The following is a 20,065-nucleotide window of genomic DNA, read 5'->3' as shown; positions in this document are numbered from 1 at the left end:
CAGGAGGAAAGAAGCAAAGCCCTCCTCCACTCCTAGCAACTGGATTCCTATCAACTCTTCTCGTCTCTGTAAAACAGGAGAAAAATCACAAAGTCGCATCCCAATGAAGGGTGTTGTCTTTCCTTTGTCAATTTCCTTAACAGTTTAAAGCATTATAATTCTCCGTCTAACATCTATACTAACCTTTTAATAAAAAGTTTCCCATCAGAGACCTTACAGGTATTCTTATATATTGAGCGACATCCATTCTATCTTATCCTTTGTTTCTCACTCTTTGATATCTGTAATTTCTTCCTTCATTTTCTCCCCTTCTTATCAATGAATTTGTGTAATTTTATTATCCTGCATAGTGTTTTTCTAATACTCTTAAGAAAATGAATTATTTGGTGAGGGAAGAAGAAAATGTAACAAAAAGAAAGATTTTGTATTTTTTAAAGGTTGAAAGAGGTTACATTTTGCATTTTATCATTTACAAAAACTGATTTCCACAAGTTGTCATTAGAAACTAGAGTATTTAAAAAAAAAGAAAAGAAAAGAACCAGGCATACTTTGCTTTGAATTTCCCTAAACGAAAATTCCTTGACCTATGAATGTTACCTGCCTATAACTCTCTAAAACAAGATTATAATTATAATAATTATAATGCTCCAAAACATGCTACATAACCATAAGAAAGGCTACCTGTTATATTCACTGCAATAAAGATTTTTGGTTGGTATGTGGACCAATCTATATGAACTCTAACCAAATCCATATTGCAGACACACAGACTCTGACCTCTCTCTTCTAGTGAACAGCAGGAGGCCAGGACAGTGACCTAATTCCTGAAGGGGTTAGAAAAATCCACCTGATCCAATTAACTCTCCACTCACCTCAGCATAAAAATGCACTGACTTGCTATCAGCCAGCTGCAGCTGAGACGTCAGTTCCACTATCCTTGCCATGTAGTGATTTCTAATTAAGTCTTCCCGAGATTCCACATCTGGAGCCTAAACAGAGCACACATAACTCAATAAATAAATGCCAGTGGAATGAAGCAGTTCTGAGAGAGAGAGAGAGAGAGAAAATTAATATCACTTTATTAAAAAAAAAAAAAAAAAAAAAAAAAAAAAGACATTTCCTACATTTTCCTTTGAAATTTGATGGGAAATCATAGTTTTCCCACCCCTCAGAGAAACTTCAGACAGGGCAGGTAAATATATATTTCAAATTTCTTTTATTCAGCACCCTGCCTATCTCACAATGGAGCTGAGGCTTCAAGAGAACAAAGTAGAAGTGAAGCCTTGGGAGGCCCACCACCCATGGGGCCATGTCTCTCCACTCAGTTTTTATTTGCCACACACCTAACTTTCAAAATCTCAATCTGTCCGACTCCTATGTCCTCCTCTAACTGGAAGAGAACAGGTGAAAGAGGAGCATTTATTGGAACTCCTAAAAATCTGAACATTCTTTTTTCCCCCAAATTTTCTTAAAAAAGCTCTTATACTCTTAAACATACTAACAAATTAAACTATTTCTATAATGAACAATTTATGGCCCTTGTCCCAGACTAGTTTTCTACTACTCTAGCAATGACACACCACTTAGTTTAGTTTAAAAATATATGCAGAAGTTCAAGGTTACCTAAAGTATAAGGCTAATAAGGAAATCAAAGAATTTACTTGAACTATATTTACCAGTTTACCATACTGACTGGAAAGCTGAGTGACTTCAGTGTTCTTTTAATGGTTATTTGTGAGCTTACATCTTGTAATATTTCAAAACTAAAATGTGCAAACCTATCTGACAAGCCAAATCTGACCTGGGTTCAGTCACTTGAGGGCTGAAAAGAACTACCAAGCCCACTGACGGTCAAGGCCCTGAAAAGCCCTGCTTTGCCAGCCAGCCCACTGGGAGGGTAATGGCTCGCAGCCTCCTGCCACATGCCAGTGAGCTTGTCAAACTGCCAAGTCAAGTCATTCAAGGAGGCAATTACAGACAGGCTGTAATTTATTGGTGACAGTTAAAACTGACCCAGAGAGAAAAGCAACATGGATCCATATTTGCTAGAATTGTCAGAAACGCAATTAGATGAAGCTGACTTTTGCTGGATTTTGTCAACAAACATGTGGCAAGATGTTTACTAACAAACAACATGATGTTAAGCACACATTACCTCACTGTCAGACGTCCAGGTTAAAATCCCAATCTAGAACATAAGGGAAAAAAGCTTTAGAACAGACTGCTTACACTTCAAACGCAATAGCTTAAACACTTGTAATGTTTTTCTCTTCTCAGTTCACACTGTTTCAAAGCACACTTGTGGGAATTCCCTGGCAGTCCAGTGGTTAGGATTCAGAGCTTTCACTGCTGTGGGCCTGAGGTTCGATCCCTGGTTGGGGAACTAAGATCCCACAGGCTACATGGCATGGCCAAAAAAATAAAATAAAAAAATAAAAATAAAATAAGCAACATTTAAAAAAAATAAAACAAAATGAACGAACAAAACAACAACAGCAACAAAAAACCAAGCACACTAGCAGTGGAGTTCTAGACGATTACCCTCAAATCAATCATCTTTCAACACAAAGAAGCTGGACCTACAGATAAGTAACCACAGTCATGATTTCTGTCATGAGGCAGTAATGGATAGTGACCATCACTATTTCCTCTATCAGAATGCTGTTAGCCGTTTTCACCGAAACCCAACAAATTGTCTGGGAAGCGAGAGAGGAAGAACAGTTTTTAACTCTTCTGGTCATTGCTACGCTTATTTCCAAAGCAGCGGCCAAGGAGACCTAAAGACACTTTCATGGTGACCATAATAACTAAACATTCCAAACGCAAAACACAAATAGCAAACTCTCTGGCTGAAAGGTCAAAAGGATAAAGAAGAAATATCATTATGACATTAATAAGTATTAACTTCAGATTTAAACTAATGAAAAAGTATATGTATTATAGACATACTGAAGTGCTGCCAGGTTTTTTAAAGCTTGCTTTTGTGGATTCAGAGCTCAAAAACAGATAGTAGTCATGGTTCTTGAATTCATTTTATTGCTCAAAGTGGAAGGGCATGTGCTTGGGCTCAGTAAGTTAAGGAAACTATTGGAAACTCAGTTTTGATGGATTCTGTTAATCAGAGATGACACCCAACAAACAGTTTTCATGGATTCTAAATAATATCCTCAAGAGTACTACTCTGAACTGTGAGCAGCATATGAATGTTATGCCCACCTAGCTGTAAAAGGATCTTTTTTATAAGACCTTTTTTATAGAGGAGCCATAACTTTCTACACACTAAAGCAGGAATAGCAATTAGTCTTTCAGTGAAAAACCGTTTACAGTAACACACTCATCATTTTAATTTTATACATTCAAATATGAGTACATTTGGCAAAATAAATCACAAGCATGGGATCTACCCCTTATCCTCTTTACTCCTGGGTTATGGTTTGAGAATGTGGTACAGCAAACAGTCCTGGAAAGGAATGGAATCATATAACTTCAAGAAAAAGTTACAAAATTTATAATTTCAACATTTTCTCATATGCCGCTGATGAGAGTTTAAACTAATACAGTCCTTTGAGAAAATAATTTGGCAATAGAGATCAAGGAACTTAAAAACATTCATGCCTTTTGACCCAATAACTCTAACCCTGGAATATACCCCAAAGAAATCATCTGTATGCAGAAAGAATCTTATGCATAAAAATGAGATGTTATTTAAAATAATAAAAATTATAACCAATGTCATAGGTAAACTAAGGTACATTCTATATAGAATACTGTGGAATCAATAACTAAGTTTACATAGAGTTTCTAATAACAGGATAAATGTTTATTAATGTTATGCTAAAAGATTTTAAATTTTATATAGTATAATGTCAACCAAGTATGAAATTTTGTAGAAAAAAATGTTAACAGTGGTTGTTGGGTATTCAGGAAAATGTCAACATTTTTTTCTTCTTTTACTCTTCTGTATTTTAAAATTATCTACAATGTACATGTATTGTTTTTATACTTGAAATATATATATTTTAAAATTCTGTGAATTTAAGCAGTGTTTTTTTGTTTTTTTTTTTTGCGGTACGCGGGCCTCGCACTGTTGTGGCCTCTCCTGCTGCGGAGCACAGGCTCCGGATGCGCAGGCTCAGCGGCCACGGCTCACGGGCCCAGCCGCTCCGCAGCATGTGGGATCTTCCCGGACCGGGGCACGAACCCGTGTCCCCTGCATCAGCAGGCGGGCACTCAACCACTGCGCCACCAGGGAAGCCCAGCAGGCAGATTCTTAACCACTGCACCACCAGAGAAGTCCCTATCTTTTATTACAATAATTAACAGGGGGCTGAATGTTCAAATTACAGTCCTAGATATGTTAATGAAACATAATAAACATTTAACTTTTGCAATGCTGTAGGGTTAGAAATAAGAAGTTTCTATCTGATGTAACTTTTTCAGCCCCAAAGTGCTTGAACCAAAGGAATCTTCTGGGGACTTCTGAGTTTCCTTTGTTAGTCAATTAACTTTAAAATGGGCATAGACTTTGTTCCAACACCCAAGAGGAAGACAACAGAAGGAGACACACACACTTAGTTCACTTAACTTCACTTAAGGCAGGATGGGAGGTTGGGGGGTGGGGGTGATAAAAAGAAAGGCTGAAAAGGAAACATCAGGGAAGGCAAAAAAAAGCCTCCCTTTTTCTCTCTATTGTCTCCAGGTTATTTTCGGCAGGAATCTGCCACGTGCAGGAGAGAAAGTGAGTTATGTGGGGAGACCCTTCTCTCAGCCTGAAATACTCTTCTCCTGCCTTGGCCTCCTGCTTATTTATGAAACCCACCCATGTTACCTCCTTTGGGATGCCCTCCCCAAGCCCTCCAGGCAACTTCTCTGTCACCTCCCAGCACTCTGGACAGATGTCTATCCAGGCTCTCATTCCATTAGACTGAAAGCAACCAAGGGATGGGAATAGATTCACCATATAGACTAGACTGTGAAAAATGCAAGGAGGCCAACCAGGTCTTGGTTCTCTGATCCTGCCTGTCAAAGACAATGCCCAAAACTGGGGTTCATGGAAAATGTGGCAACTCAACTGTACCTTAATGATGGGAAGAGTTTTGAATTCAAGAAAGTCGAGGAGTTGGAATGCAAAGTATTTGAGTATGTAGGTGACAGGAGTTATGAATAAACAGGCATCCAGGCAAAAGAAACCTCTTGAACAATACAGGGAAGCAAAAACACAAAAAACATTATCAGGAAAGAAAGCTCGGTTTGAGTTTGTACAGGGAAATGCTGAAGTAAGGTAGTTTGGAATAGGTGTTCACAGACCTTGAATGCCAAACTAATGAGTGGACTATATCCTATAGACAATTGGGAGCCACTAAAAGTCTAGAAGCAATAGAGTGCATAATCAGTAACATACTCTAGGAAAATTACTCTGCTAGCACCTTATGAAGTGGGTGGGAGGAAAGAGATCCTTAACAGATGCAGACAGAAATAGCACACACATGCTAACCAGACCAACAACTTAAAGTTATAGCAACTTCCAAACTCACCAAACCCAAATAAAGTCATCATCACTCACAGACCAATAGTGTACTAAAGGTTTCCCATGTCCCTGGAAATCTTTCTCACTTACATATGTCAGAATTGTGTGCTCTCCTTTGAAAATGTTCAAATAAAAAGACATTCCTCAACTTTCAGCAACTGACATTAATGACTCAAATACACCAGTGTTGCCAACTTCCAGAACTTCAGAAAGGCAAGCCATAAACAAATACGTTTGTCCGCTGATCTATTTTCTGACACCCATCAGAGCACAAGGCCATGTTGATTAAAAGGACAGGGTGTGGACCTAGATGTTCTGGGTTTGAACCCTAGATCCATCACTTACCAAGTGTGTGACTTCAGATGAGTTACTCTACCTCTCTGTCCACCAGTTTCCTCATCTATAAAATGAAGATATGATAGTACCTGCAATCTCATAGGATCTGTGTGAGAACTGACTGAGTTAACACACTGAAAAGTCCTTAGAACCGTGGCTGGCATATGATTACTGCAATTACTATCACTGTCATCAGTGCCCTCCCTGGTCTGGTCCCATAGTTACTCCCTGACAGCACCAATTACTGTTAGTGCAAATGGGAGAAAATGGAAGGAGCAGATGAAGGGAAGCAGGGAGAGAAGACAGGAGAAAGAAGAAATCGGACCCAATGGAGAACAGTCTGACCTGATCAATAAGACAGACTCTGAAGGGAAGTCCAAAGATGAGTGCTGGCAGTGTTGCACTTCCCCAGATGGTACCCGGACTGATGTCAGAATTCTGCTCTGTTTGTTAAATGTTCTAGCCAGTCACATTCCCCTATCAGAGGCAATGTGCAACACCTGTGGCTGAGACTCAGACTTGCCATCAGGAGTCACATAGATCATCCAGTGAGCATAGCAGCCATTCAAATCACTGCTCTGAGAAGTCTGCGTTATGTTTTTTCCTTTTCTAAAACATTTTCATTCTTTTTTCCTCCCCTACATTTTATTATGAAAATTTTCAAACATATAGAAAAGTTGGAGAAAAAAGTATAATAATCATATGTAGCCACCGTCTACATTCAGTAATTAACAATTTGCTCATTTGCTTAATTTATCTGTGTGTGTATATATTTCCTGAACAATCTGAGTAAGTTGCAGATATGATGATACCTTACCCTGAGTACTTTAGCAGTTATCTCCAAAAAATAAAGGTATTCTCCTAAATAATCAAAATATCATTATCACACCTAAGAAAACTAATAATAATCCACGTTTCTCACACTGTTGAGGTGCAGTGAGGTCTGTATACATCTTGAAAACAGAAGTTAATTTGTATATATTACTATCAGGTATGCTCTGAATCAGATGCAAGGGAGATGTGAGAAGGACCATGACTTGCTGTTCAATAGCATCAGTGAGCTACAGGGGTAGCCTTAGGACAGGGCTGTCAAGAAGTGCCATGGCTCTCCTCAAATTTCTCAAAAAATGCTAACGAAAATATATTTAATAATATCCTAATTTTGAGAGTTTTTTTTCCCTTCACTTCCTGATATCTCATTTTCTAGATTTTCTAATTTTTTTTAACAGTGGGCAGAAAAATATAATTAGAAAACTTTTCTCAATGTAACTGAATTTTATAATTCCAACAGAGATGTTTCTTCACCTTCTAAATCACTGCAATTAAATATAAGGCAAGAAATATAAAGTTGCAAAATAACTTGTCAGTATATTGTCTTATGAAGTTTAGCTAACCTGATGGGTTTCTATATTATATGTATATCATAAAGCTTTATACTACCTAGGAATATACCATGTAATTGGTTAAAAATGGTATTTGTCATCATTTCTATAAAAAGTTAGGCAGTTAGTCCTTTGTCAGAAACATAACTCCCATATCACCAATGCTGCAATGGAGAAACAGAATCATCTTAAATTTTACTTACTATATCTTCTCCAGGAACACAGCCCTTACCGTGGGGAAGTCTCACATGTAAAATCAAAGAGAATTTAATAAGGTTGCTTTTTTGAAGGGGGCATCCTGCATACCAATCTGCTTTTTCTAGAGCACATGGATTATTCCTGTTATCAAGTGACATGTACTTTAGATGGTTAACACTGAACACTAAGATGGATCCCCACCAATTACCATTTAAAAAAAGAAGACACTTACCAAACTAGTGCTGTGAACGGGCACCGGCACAGCCTTGGCAGAAGCGTCTTCCTGGCCCGCAGCGGTCACCACGGCGGCCCCTTCCTGGGCTACCCCAACCGCCTGCCCACTACTTGTGCTCTTCAGTTTATCTGCAGTTCGCTGGTTTTCTTTCTCCAGCTTGATTTTAGCTAACTGTGCTTCCAACATCCAATGTTCTTTTTCCTGCTCCAGTTTAGAAATCTTCTCCAAACTCTGCTGAACCTTGAAAGCAACAGAGAGTTCTGCACCTTAGAGGATGATGCAGACAAAACTTACCAGCCAAAAAAAATACTTTATGGAATGTAGACCAAAACTACTTCAAAGGTGCAAAAACAAAAAAGCTTGATCCTGGAATAGGGAACATTTTATTAAACAGGATACAAAAAGCACAACCATAAATTGAGAAATTGAACTAGAATGAAATTTTTTAAATCTCTATTTATCACAAGGTATAATAAAGAGAGTAAACAGGAAAGCCACAAAGTGGTAGATGCATGTATCCAACAGTGGACTAATAGCCATAACATACAAAGAATTTCTATAAATCAATGATAAAAAGATAGTCAACCCAATAGAGAAACAGGAGAAAATAAGACTTGAATAGGCACCTGAACGTTACTATAAACATAAAAAAGAAGGTATCCAATGTCACTATTAACCAAGGAAAAGCAATTTAAAACCACCCAAATGAATAAGAACAAAACAAAACACCCAAATGACTAAAATGAAAGACAGAAAATACAAAGATGGACATGTTTATGGAGCAATTGGAACTATCATATAGTGCTTGGGGGAGTGGAATTTGGGACAAACACTTTGAAAACTGTTTGGCAGGATCTTTGAAAATTGAACTTGTATCCTATGACTTAGCAATTCTACTTCTAAGTATACGCCCAAGAGAAAAACATGTATGTTTATCAAAAGACAAGTATAAGAATGCCCACAGCAGCCCTACGATAGTCAAACACTTGAAAACTACCCAAATAGTCATAAGCTGTAAGAATGGATAAATAAATTATGTATTTTCACATGACAGACTACTCAACAGGAATGAAAATGGACCAATTACAGCTACACATAACATGGATATTATAAATATAATGTTGAACAAAAGAAGCCAGATCTGAAAGAGATGCTACATAATTCTCATTTAATATGAAGTTCAGTATCAGGCAACAGAACAAAGAATGCAGGATAATGGTTACCTCTGGGGAAAGAGAAGAGTAGTAACTGGAAAGGGGCATGAGGAAGGTTTCTGAGGTCCTGGCAATCTTTTTTTTACAGGTATATACCTTACATGAAGAAATATTCTTTTTTAAAAATTTTATCTAGCTACCAGTTACATTAATGTGTTTACTTATGAAAATTCATTGAAATATATTAATAATTTATATACTTTTCTTTAAGTATGTTATACTTCAATAAGAAGTTTTAAAAAAGCTAATTTTCAAGGCAAATGAAAGCTTGAGAATTAAATAAAAAATAAAAACAATCTTAGAGTGAATTCCAAATGCTTTACCAACTATCATCGTTGAACAATTACCACGTACCACTGTTCATGATATTTTCCTGCCAGTATCCTACTGAAGCCTCCTAACAGTCCTACAATTCTCATGTCTCAAAGAGGAGAACTTGAAGTCCCAGCAGCTTGACCACCTGCAAAGCTAACAAACAGAGCCAGGATGTGGGACCTCATGTGTCTGGCTCATAAGTCTGATTCTTTTCACCCTATCACACTGCCTCCCATTGGCTCAATTAATCCTTACGGGACCCTGAAAGGTAGGTATTATCCTCGCTTTAGAGAGGCAGGATGTGAGACCCAGAGTGCTTATCAGACTAGCCTGCAGCTGGTCAATGGCAGAGTGGGAAAAGCAATAGCTCTGAAGTCAGACCATTCTGCTACTTACTAGCTACTATGGATAAAAGTTGTTTAATTTCTTTGAGCCTTACTTTCCTCACATAAAATAAGAAGGAAATCTAAAATAAATTTTTAAGATACTCCACATTTCACTGTTTGTCTCAGGAATTTTGTTTTTTAGGAATTATTATGTGGATTAATTTTTTAGCTTCAACATCCTCTTGAATTAATGCTGAAAAGATAAGTGATACGTGTCCAATGAAAATAAGGTCGGCATAGGCAAAATACTGTCTCAGATGAATTTGTGCTCTCTTTAAAATAAATTTTTCCAAAACTAAAGCAAGCCAGGTGTTAAAGTAAATAAATCTCTGGCGAATGCTAAACTGGGGTCAGTTTGTACCAACTTCTGAAAAAAATAGTACCACCTACCACCCAAATTCAACTGATCAATTGAGCACTGGAAATTTTTCATTCCTGTCCATTTAGGAAATAAAAATAACTCACTGAGTCTCTAGCCACATGCCCCTTTTTTGCCTTATTATTTCAGACATTTAAATCTAGCACCTAAATAATTAATCAGCATGGCCAGAGTGTGCTGATATTACTTTATTGGCAATCATAACACCAGTTGAATCAGGATGACTTATTTAGAGTATCAACAAATGGTTTTCAATGAATTATGTTTATGGTGCTTTTTAGCATGTGTTAATTAACTTTACATGTTTACTTACATAGCCTTTTAAATTGCTCTATGTGTATGAACACCTTTTATAGGGGATTTTATATTCATGCTCTTTAACAAGTACCATGATTTTCCCGATGCCATACCTGTTGTGCAAGGCCTTCTCGACTTTCAGTAGAGCTGAGAAGGACCCGGCGGTTTGCCAGTGCTTCTTCATAAGGCACAGATTCCAAGAGGGGCTATGGAAAAAGCATCATAAGAAATAAAGAAAAAGGTCGCATCATTTCCCTGATCTTACAAATAAGAATGCTAAATGAGGTTTGATAATAAAATTCAGATGTATGTCCACATAGACTAGTTCCTTTAACACACATAAAAAAAGAACTTAAAAAAAAAGAAAAGAAAAAGAATGAAGGGGAACATGTCATACCAGTTATAAGCGACACTATCTAAAACCATAACACTTGCACCAAAATAGACAGATGAAGGAATGGCATAGAAAATCTAGAAACAGACAAAAGCACATACAAAAATGTATTATGTGACAAATGTTGCATTTTTAAGTCAGTGCAGAAAGGATAAGTCACGCAAGGACAATCAGTTAATAACTAAGAAAAATAACCATTTAGACCCCAATTTCATACCTATATCAGAATAAATAAATTCAAGATGGGCTGAAGATTTCAATCTAAAAAGTTTAGACCACAAAAATACCAGAAGAAAATATAGGTGAACTGACTTTCCAAGAGTCACCTGAGAATCACCACCATAAAGAAAAAGCCTGGTTTGACGATATAAAAATGAAAACTTCTAAATTTTGAAAAATTACTACAGCAAACTGAGGAAAAATATTTCCGACATAAACAAAGGACTAAAATCCTTAACATAGAGCTTCTTCAACCCTAATTAGGAACATTTATTTAAAAACAGGTAAACAACTTGAATAGGAAATTGAAATAAATATAAACAGTAAATTTATGAAAGGATGTTCTATTTCAATAATAAGCAAAGAAATGAAAATTAGAACAATAACACGGAACCTCTTGTTTCTAAGATTGACAAATTAAATTTACGAGTTAAATTTATACTTCTATTGCTGGTAAACTATAAAGAGGTAACCTTTGAAACATTCACAGACTTTGAGCAATTCCATTTTTAGGAATTAATCATAAAGATATAATTAAAACAATTAGGTAGCCTTATACGTTTCTAGGAGTGTACAACCACTCTTACGGGTAATCTGGCAGTAAATATTAAAACTTAAAACCACATTATCCAGAACATTCCACCTCTCAGTAATCCACACATATGCCCAAGGAGGCATTTACAAAGCTATCCATTGCAGTATAATTCTAACAGTGAAAAACTGGAATCAACCTAAATGCCCACCAAAAAGAGACTGCCTAAATGAACCACGGAATACCTATATCATAGATTTCAATGCTGTGTTTTAAATGAATAAAGTAGTCATCATATCTATTGATACAGACAGGTCTCTAAAACATATTTTAAATGAAAAAAGGAAGCTACACAATGAAACATGCATTTAAGTTAAAAAAAATTAGAAAAGTCTTTATATTCTTCATATCTTGCATATAGTTCAAAGTTTACAGAGATGAGTACAAATGCTCCAAAAGAGTCTGGAAGGTTACACACCAAACTGATAACTATAGTTACCTCTGGAGAGGAACTGGAATTAGGGATTGTAATTTACCTATAATGTTCTCATGTAATATAGGAATGTATTTATGCATTATGTAACTAAAAGTTAGAAAGAAATAGAGAGAAAGGTAAATACACAAAGTTGCATGTGCAAGAATATCCCCTGTAGTATTGTATATAACAGTGAAAAATAGAAAGTAACCTAAAAATCCACTAGCAATGGATGGCTTAATTAAATTATCACACATTTATAGAATGAAATACTATAGATGAAATACTAGATGCATTAAAATGATAGCAATTTATACTTATATGTATTTTTGTTATATAAAGATATCCACAATGCATTAAAGAGGAAAAAAAACAGATTCTAAAACAGTCTATGTATCCAGATACACTGCTTTTTATAATGTGTGTGTGCGTGCATGCATGTATACACATTAAAATTTTATGGTTAAGAGGAGCTACCTTTGGGTTGTGGGATTTTCTTCTTCATGTACTGCTGTTTCCTCTGATTTCTTTTTGCAATGATCATGTATTCTTATTATATTGAGAAAAAAATTATAAATGTATTTCAATTTTTTTTATTTCTACAAGTTTAAGATTTTCTCAAGTTTGACACTTACTGGCTGCCTGGCTGTCTCACCCTAAACACTCTACCAGCCACTGGAAACGTTAAGTCTAATACAGCCTAGGAAATGAGATCCAGGTCTCTGTTCCATCCTCCTCTCCAAAGACCCCCGCCCACCTCGCAACACCCACCAACCACCTGTCCCTCAAAATTGTATAAAACCTAAACAATATGAACTGTGGGAAAACTTCTGCCATTCTCTGGAATTTTTCCAGATTTTCCCTCTGATTTAAATGTTAACAGCAGCTCACAAACCTTTCTCAAAGCCTTCATATAGGCAGCAGCTTTTTTCTTGTACTGCAGCATGCATTCAGCTGAGAGAGGACTGATGAATCCACTCGCTGTCTTAGGCCCGTAGCTCAGGGAAGCAATAAAGTAGTCCACGTTGTTGCTGAAGAAAGATGCAATCTAAACCAAGTGTGACAAGAAGATAAATTTTGTTTTCCAATAATATATCTAAAATATATATCTAATAGTTTTCAGAGCAAAGTTAAGGATACTGAGAATGGAAATGAAATTTCAACACATGCTCAAAAGCCCACATTTATTTGAAAAGAATACATAGGGAATGATTTATAATAAACACAATACAGTATAAATTTTGAGACCAGACTTGTGACATGTCTTAATCTAGACAAATTCTACTGTTTCTAAAAACCAAGGCTGATTCTGGTTTATTCTGTAGACAATGTTTATGAGCTGTTTACCTTACTAAGTCTGCCCCTGCTCTCAAAATATATACGTTTGGGTTTATACAGTCCGTTTGCATTTTAACTTTGAATGTTTCATATTCCAACACAAGACATGACACAAGCATATTGAATATATGATCTCTACTTAAATTTCATTCTGTAAATCTCAATCTGTGCATTACAAATATAACATGAAAGAAAAAGACTGAAAATTCAGCAGACCCTTGTCATTTACAGATTTAACATTTGCTTAATCTATGTAAGCAACAACAAAGATCCATGACTGTAATTTTGCTGAGCCATGATTCTGAATCTACAGTGCTATATGAAATGGTGATATAAATAAAAATGTCTAAGCAAGTTATTAGCCAGAAACGTTAAAGTCTTCGATACATTAAAGAGTATTATATTTCAATAAATAAGAAAAAGTAACTTGTGAAACAAGAGTACTTTACCTTGGCAAAAACTGTTCAAAAAGTAAGCAATCACTCACTAATGGTCTAAAAGATTATCTTTTTCATTAACATTTTACTGTGTCAAACGAAATTCTATGTTAGGTAGTATTCAAGAAAATGAAAACTCTAAAAATCTTGAGCTGTATATTCCTCATGTATGACACAGATAGTACAGTGTTTGCATTTTAGTCATGGTAGTATACGGTGAGGTTTACTTTCTTTCCTCTCTCTAATATTTCTACATTTCCCAAATGTTCTTTAACATGCATATGTTATACTTTCCTAGTGGGTTTTTTAAAAATTACAAATGATAAAATTTAGTTTAATCAAATCACATTAGCTAAGTATTAAGCTGCCACCAACTAATACTTAGTTCAGATACTTACTTTAGCTAAAAACCATTTATAAAAATTTCAGAGTGAAGATCAAGTACCTTTCCTTGAGACAACTCTTAAGGTTTCAGGCAAAGCAAATGTAAAATAAGCTATGAAGTATATAGGTATTTAATATTCCAGAGTTCTCCTAAAAGAGTGACAAATGCAGAGACTCTTGTAAAATGTCAACATTCTCTTTTTCCAGAATTGTTCACAATTGAATCAAAGTTAGAATCATCCTCAGAAAGTTCCCAGAATGCCTGTGGGTGAAAGCACTAAAGAGGAGGCAGTGGGGATGGTCTTCTAGCTAAGGAATCCTGTAGGCACTCACCTGCGAGCTGACAGATCTGAAAGGCAACACCTTTTAATTACAGCCCCAAACTTAGCAGACTGTCAGGAAGACTGGTCTGACTTTGGGAAAGGTGACACTGAATACCTAACATAACCTATGATCATTTCTGATTAACTTAAAACACTTGAAAAAAGTGTGCTCCTACTAAGGTCAACCTGTCAGAAAAATAAAGGTATATAACACAGATAGAGATTAGCACTTTCTTGAGAAATTATGTTAAGTCTGCTGAAATAAATGGGCTAAGATAGTCCTGAATACAGTACTTTTGGTTTTATATGTATGGGTAGTTCTCAGAGAAATCTTAGTCACTAAAGGCTTTGATGACAGCCACATGAACATGTGCTCTTAAAATGTGACCTGCTGAAACCGGTTATCCAAGACAGAACAACTTTTAAAGAAACTGCGCTCTGGTCAGTTTATAATAACAATTAAGTACTTACTAATCCAAATGATCATTATCTAATATTAAGAATTCAATGAGAAGACACATGTTGAAGTCATCTTAAAAGTACTTATTAGGGTACAAAACCCACAGAAGTAGCATTATCACAAGTGTTGCCAAAAAACAAACAAAAAACTTGGAGGGGAAAAAACAAAATATTAACAAAAGTCTTATAATTCTTTTTCTTTTTCTATATCCCAATTTCTGTATAGCAGACCTTTAATACACACAAGGATCTATAGTGAGACCACCTGGAATCTTTCAATCATCAAATATCTCATTAAAATGTCAGAAATGCCTGACCCACTTCCTCATCACAAATGCTTAACAGTAACTACCATATTGTTTCAAATATTAGGTAGGAAGGAGGAAAAGGGAGACAACTTTATTTTACAAAAAAGCCTGGTAATCAAAAATCCTTACACAGATCAATTTTCCTACTAGGTCACTCAAAAAAAAAAAAAAAAGGAGCACATTTAAGAGTTGAATTTAATGTCAATATAAACCAGAGAAAAATTACCTTTCCTGCTCCATTTGTCAATGCCACTACTGATGACAGGATGCAATCATTAGTTGTTATGAGCTTCTGTGTTGCTGTTGGAAGTTCATGCTCTATTGTAGCCTTTTGACTATAATGTTTGGAAATATCTATAAACCCAATCAAATGAAAACTCATTACTATCTATATACAAGTTGTATACAGATAACCAGCCCGTTAACTTCTTATATCTACTCTTACAAATTTACAAGACAAATCTGACAAAAAATGGTCCCAAATATGAGGATTGTGCTGAATATCAATTAGGTCTCAAGTTCTCATGGAAAGAACAGAGAGTAGTGAGGGTCTTAACACCATCCTGGTGTCTCTATTACAGCCCCCAGCAGGTGGGTCTCATTCTCCTTCATTTGAGGGTTAGCCCTTATTCTAGCGCGGGGTAAAGGACCCTGAGCAATATTTACCAGTTAAAAACCTTGTTTTGATAGTCCAGCAGGCACAAATGAGAGTTTACATTGTGCTTATACAAACAAACCATGAGGCTGGAAAAGAACAGCCAACACAGGCACAATGTCCCACAATCCTTATTGGATCTTAGCTGGTTTGCCAGTACATACTTTAACAATAAGAAAGGTCTGCATGGCCAAACAAGGATTGGATACTCTAGCACCTGGCTTCACATTCTATTGCCTCTAGTCCAAGAAAGTTATAACAAAGGCCTGTGGTTATGGAAGCACAGAAGAGAGGTTTAGATATAAATGTGTTGACAGAAACAGCAGTAGGTGAAATTGGCCAAACAGCTAAGCTTGGGGTTTTCTGGGTCTCTGAGAAATAAAGTAATTTCATCCTGGAAATAAGGGAAAATGGGAGAATTACCAAGACAACACTGATTTACAAGGAAGGGCAATTATACTTTTAAATAAAAAGGTGTTTATGATACAGCCTCCTTTGAATTTTTTACAGTATTTCAGTTACAACAGCATTAATCATCATTACCAACAAAGCAAAAAATAAATCACAAAACATGGAAACTAACTTTTATAGCAGGTGTGTATACAAAGAATTTCATTTATTTAGAATCAAGAAATTTAGTTGATTTTAGACTTTAGATAATTAAAAGGGAATAAGACTATTCAAAAAGAAAGGGTATTTGAGATTTAACCTAGTATGATAATGATTTTTAACAAAATTACTGTTTTATGAATAAGATTACTTTTACTGAAATTGAAAACTAGGAAATTGCATTACTTATATATATTGTGTTATATACACATATATATAAACTTTTACATAAACTTTTAATTTAAGGTAGTCTTAGATTTATAGAAAAATTACAGAGAGTTTCTGGATACCCTTAGCCAGTTCTCACTATTGTTAACATCCTACACTACTATGGTACAGTTGTCACAGTGAAGGAACCAACTAACTGGTAATTACTATTATGTTTAATATTTCTTAAAAATAAATGATTATCCTCTATATATTCATAAGATATCCAAGTGAATGAAAATTCAATTGGAACACTGAACTTGCTAGCCCCTAGACTAGACATTTTCTTTCTATACACCACAGAAAGTTTTATTCAATATTTTACTGTCTGTATACAATGCTATAATACAACTGGGTTGGTAGGCAATCTTGGTTGATTGGTGTAGGTGACTGAAATACTTATAAAAGATGTACAATACTAAGAATCCTCCCATGGCATCTAGTGGATCAGAGCTACTGTAGTTTGACTATAATAATTCTCCCAATCCAACTGTTTACTCTTTATCGAGTCCAAATATTTTCATTATTTAGGGTGTTCCTCGACATTAAAGTTTAACTCCAAAAAGTACAAGGAAATCATGTGACCTAGGCAACAGATTTATTTTCTTTTATGTTTCCTATAAGTCTACCTGCTTTAGACTTGAGACCAAAGATCAAACAATTCTCACTTAGAATGCCACTTGTTAAAAGATTAATTCACTTCCATTTTAATTCCTTGTAGGATACACATTTTTATATATCTCTCTCTTTTTATACTAAGACCAGCATGCCTTCTTTTTCTTTTTTATAACTTTATTTATTTGTTTATTTAATTTATTTTTGGCTGTGTTGGGTCTTCGTTGCTGCACACGGGCTTTTTCTAGTTGCGGCGAGCTGGGGCTACTCTTCGTTGCAGTGCGCAGGCTTCTCCTTGCCATGGCTTCTCTTGTTGCAGAGGACAGGCGCTAGGGCGTGTGGGCTTCAGTAGTTCTGGCACATGGGCTCAGTAGTTGTGGCTCGCGGGCTCTAGAGCACAAGCTCAGTAGTTGTGGCGCACAGCCTCAGTTGCTCCGCGGCATGTGGGATCTTCCCAGACCAGGGCTCGAACCTGTGTCTCCTGCATTGGCAGGTGGATTCTTAACCACTGTGCCACCAGGGAAACCCCAGCCTGCCTTCTTGATTGCCTTCCTTCCTTCCTTCTTTCCAACTTGGACCAAGCAATTAAGGGCAAAGCATCAAGGGAAAAGATTTGAAATAAAAGTTCTCTTAAAAACAAAGTATATTCTGGTAATGCCAGGTAATGCTCACTCTGAGTTTTCATGAGAGATACACAACAGTCTTCCAACTGGGTAAGAAGACAGATTTGAACTGTAAAACTAGCAACAAGAGGCCATAATCTGCTTGCCAACCATCCTTCATGTTTCCCAGTCTTCTCTCTTTATATTATGTTCACTTTCAAGGACAGAAACAAGCAGAGGCACAAAGGGGGCTAAGGGAGCCTCTGATCCTCCTCTGATAATCTCCACCAGCTCATAGCAAATAATAATAGTAACATTCTTTGATTTGGACCACTTGGCATCTTATGTCATATATGAACAAAAGTAGTTTTAGAAAACTCAGAAGTACATTATTATTTATAGAAATATAAATAAAATCAAGATTTTTTGAAATGTAAATGAAGCTTTAAGATCCTCAATGGATAGCTACCCTCCATTGCTCTAGTCTCTCTTTTATCAAAATTCTAGAGAAAACACTAGCAGGAGCAAATCATAACATTAGCATAGGAAACCTTAGGAAACAAAACCAAAAAACCTGTAGCCACAGAGCTACTTGTGGTTTCAATGGCCTAGTTCTACGTTAAGTAAAGTTCTGGAATAGAGGGCTATGGTTACGTCTGAGCTCCCCAAACCAAAAGCTGCACAGGAAAAAGGTACCAGTCCCTTGGGTTTTCTATGGACCAGACTAGGTTTTGCAGGGTTGGGGCTGCCTCTTGTCACCTGCCACCAAGACTGTCTATGCAAGCTGTGATTCCTGCAACCAGTGTTAGCTCCAGAAGTACAGTGACTTTTAAAGTTCCTTATAATTGAAGACAAGCCACAGGAAGGACCATTTTCCAGACTGAATGGTAAGGTAGTACTGGGTTATTCCACTGAAACTAAATGATTCCCAGTAACATAGGTTATGTGGTTATGTGCCAATCTACAGAAAGGCCCCAAATACAGCCATCTTATACATGCCACCCAACAAAGTTTTAAGTTTTTAAAAAGTATTTTCTGTGAAACCAGCAACTGGTCACTAACTGCACACTAAACACCACAGAGAAAAATCTAGGCACCTGGGCTATTTCCAATAGTCCTTAATAATTGCCCCTGCCCTCCTCTCCTCCCCCTACTCCCAAAAGTCTTCAAATGGAAAAGAACGGACGGAAAAAACCTAGAAGCCATGCAGAAATTTAGATTAAAAAATCAGGACTCAGAATCACATGCTAGGAAGCAAATGAGATGACCGTCGACAAGCATATTCTTACAAGCACGTAGCAACTAAAACCTGACCAAAGCTTGAAGACAGACCTTCATTCCTTAAGGCTCTCCTGAACAAAACAGGACTTGTAATGGGTACTCTCAACACAAAAACACACAGGAGGGTAGAAAACCAGTGCATTCTTTCCGGGATCTTTAAACCTTCATTTCCTCAGTTCCTTCATGTTTGGGCTCTAACAAGTGCAGTATTTTGCTAAATGCCTCTGAATAGCGTGTCTGGCTTGATAAAATTCATACACCTGCCTTAAGTCAGTGTAATGTATTTTTGGCTAAAGTTCCGGGCACAAGGGTTTCTCTTCAGCACTTTGTTTACCTTCAGGAAAGAAGCAGATGGGAAAAGCAGAAGGCAGTAAGCTGTGCACTTCAACGTTAAGCCAAATGCTACTAAACCTTTATGTGGGGTCTATTAGCCTTGGCAGTATTTGTTTAAATCTCATTCAGGCAGATCTGAGAAAATGGGACAAAGCTTATTTATGTTCTTTTCCAAGCCTCACCTTTCATGACATCATGAAATCCATGCAGAGCAGCACCGACATTTGTTAAGACAGAACTGTAGTTTGTCCGAAGGAGTCCATCTGGCTCCGTACCTAGGAAACCAAGATCACAAACCTAAGCACTTTCCCAGAAGAATTCACCTGAAAAACTGACAGCCCACCATCTCCCCTCTACTTTTGGGAAGAGAGAGAGTGAATACTGATTGTGATATGTTGAAAATAATGGCTCTTAAAATCATTGTAGACACGTTCAGATAGAATGGTGATAATTACAGGGATCTAAACTGACTGGCATCCCCCATGTCCACAGATATTAATGGTTACAAGAATCACAATTAAATTGCTAAGCAGGATTATGTCTTTCATGATTCTTTTTGAAATGAAAGCCTTTGTGAATTTCACCTTGTTACTACAGAACACATTTCTCATTCTGTGCTTTCCCT

The 20,065-nt window shown here is 36.5% G+C and overlaps 1 protein-coding gene across 3 annotated transcripts in view; it reads right to left on the bottom strand.

The window, feature by feature from the left end:
• The window catches only part of PPP1R21 (protein phosphatase 1 regulatory subunit 21), a 56,876-nt gene that overhangs the window by 5,489 nt on the left and 31,322 nt on the right, over positions 1-20,065 (bottom strand). The window contains exons 13-19 of one of the 3 annotated variants that reach the window (XM_007459984.1): positions 19,623-19,715; positions 15,365-15,492; positions 12,785-12,937; positions 10,383-10,475; positions 7,676-7,918; positions 2,156-2,188; positions 873-989 (exon numbers count right to left, since the gene is read on the bottom strand). In XM_007459984.1, coding sequence (XP_007460046.1) covers positions 873-989; positions 2,156-2,188; positions 7,676-7,918; positions 10,383-10,475; positions 12,785-12,937; positions 15,365-15,492; positions 19,623-19,715 — 860 coding nt within the window. The remainder of the gene's footprint in view (positions 1-872; positions 990-2,155; positions 2,189-7,675; positions 7,919-10,382; positions 10,476-12,784; positions 12,938-15,364; positions 15,493-19,622; positions 19,716-20,065) is intronic. The other 2 variants (XM_007459985.1, XM_007459986.1) reach the window with 2 other exon arrangements.

This window comes from Lipotes vexillifer, unplaced genomic scaffold (assembly GCF_000442215.2).
Source record: "Lipotes vexillifer unplaced genomic scaffold, Lipotes_vexillifer_v1.1 scaffold666, whole genome shotgun sequence".
Taxonomy (NCBI): Eukaryota; Metazoa; Chordata; class Mammalia; order Artiodactyla; family Lipotidae; genus Lipotes; species Lipotes vexillifer.
Note: the sequence above shows the minus strand (reverse complement) of the source record. Positions and strands in the feature narration are given on the sequence as shown.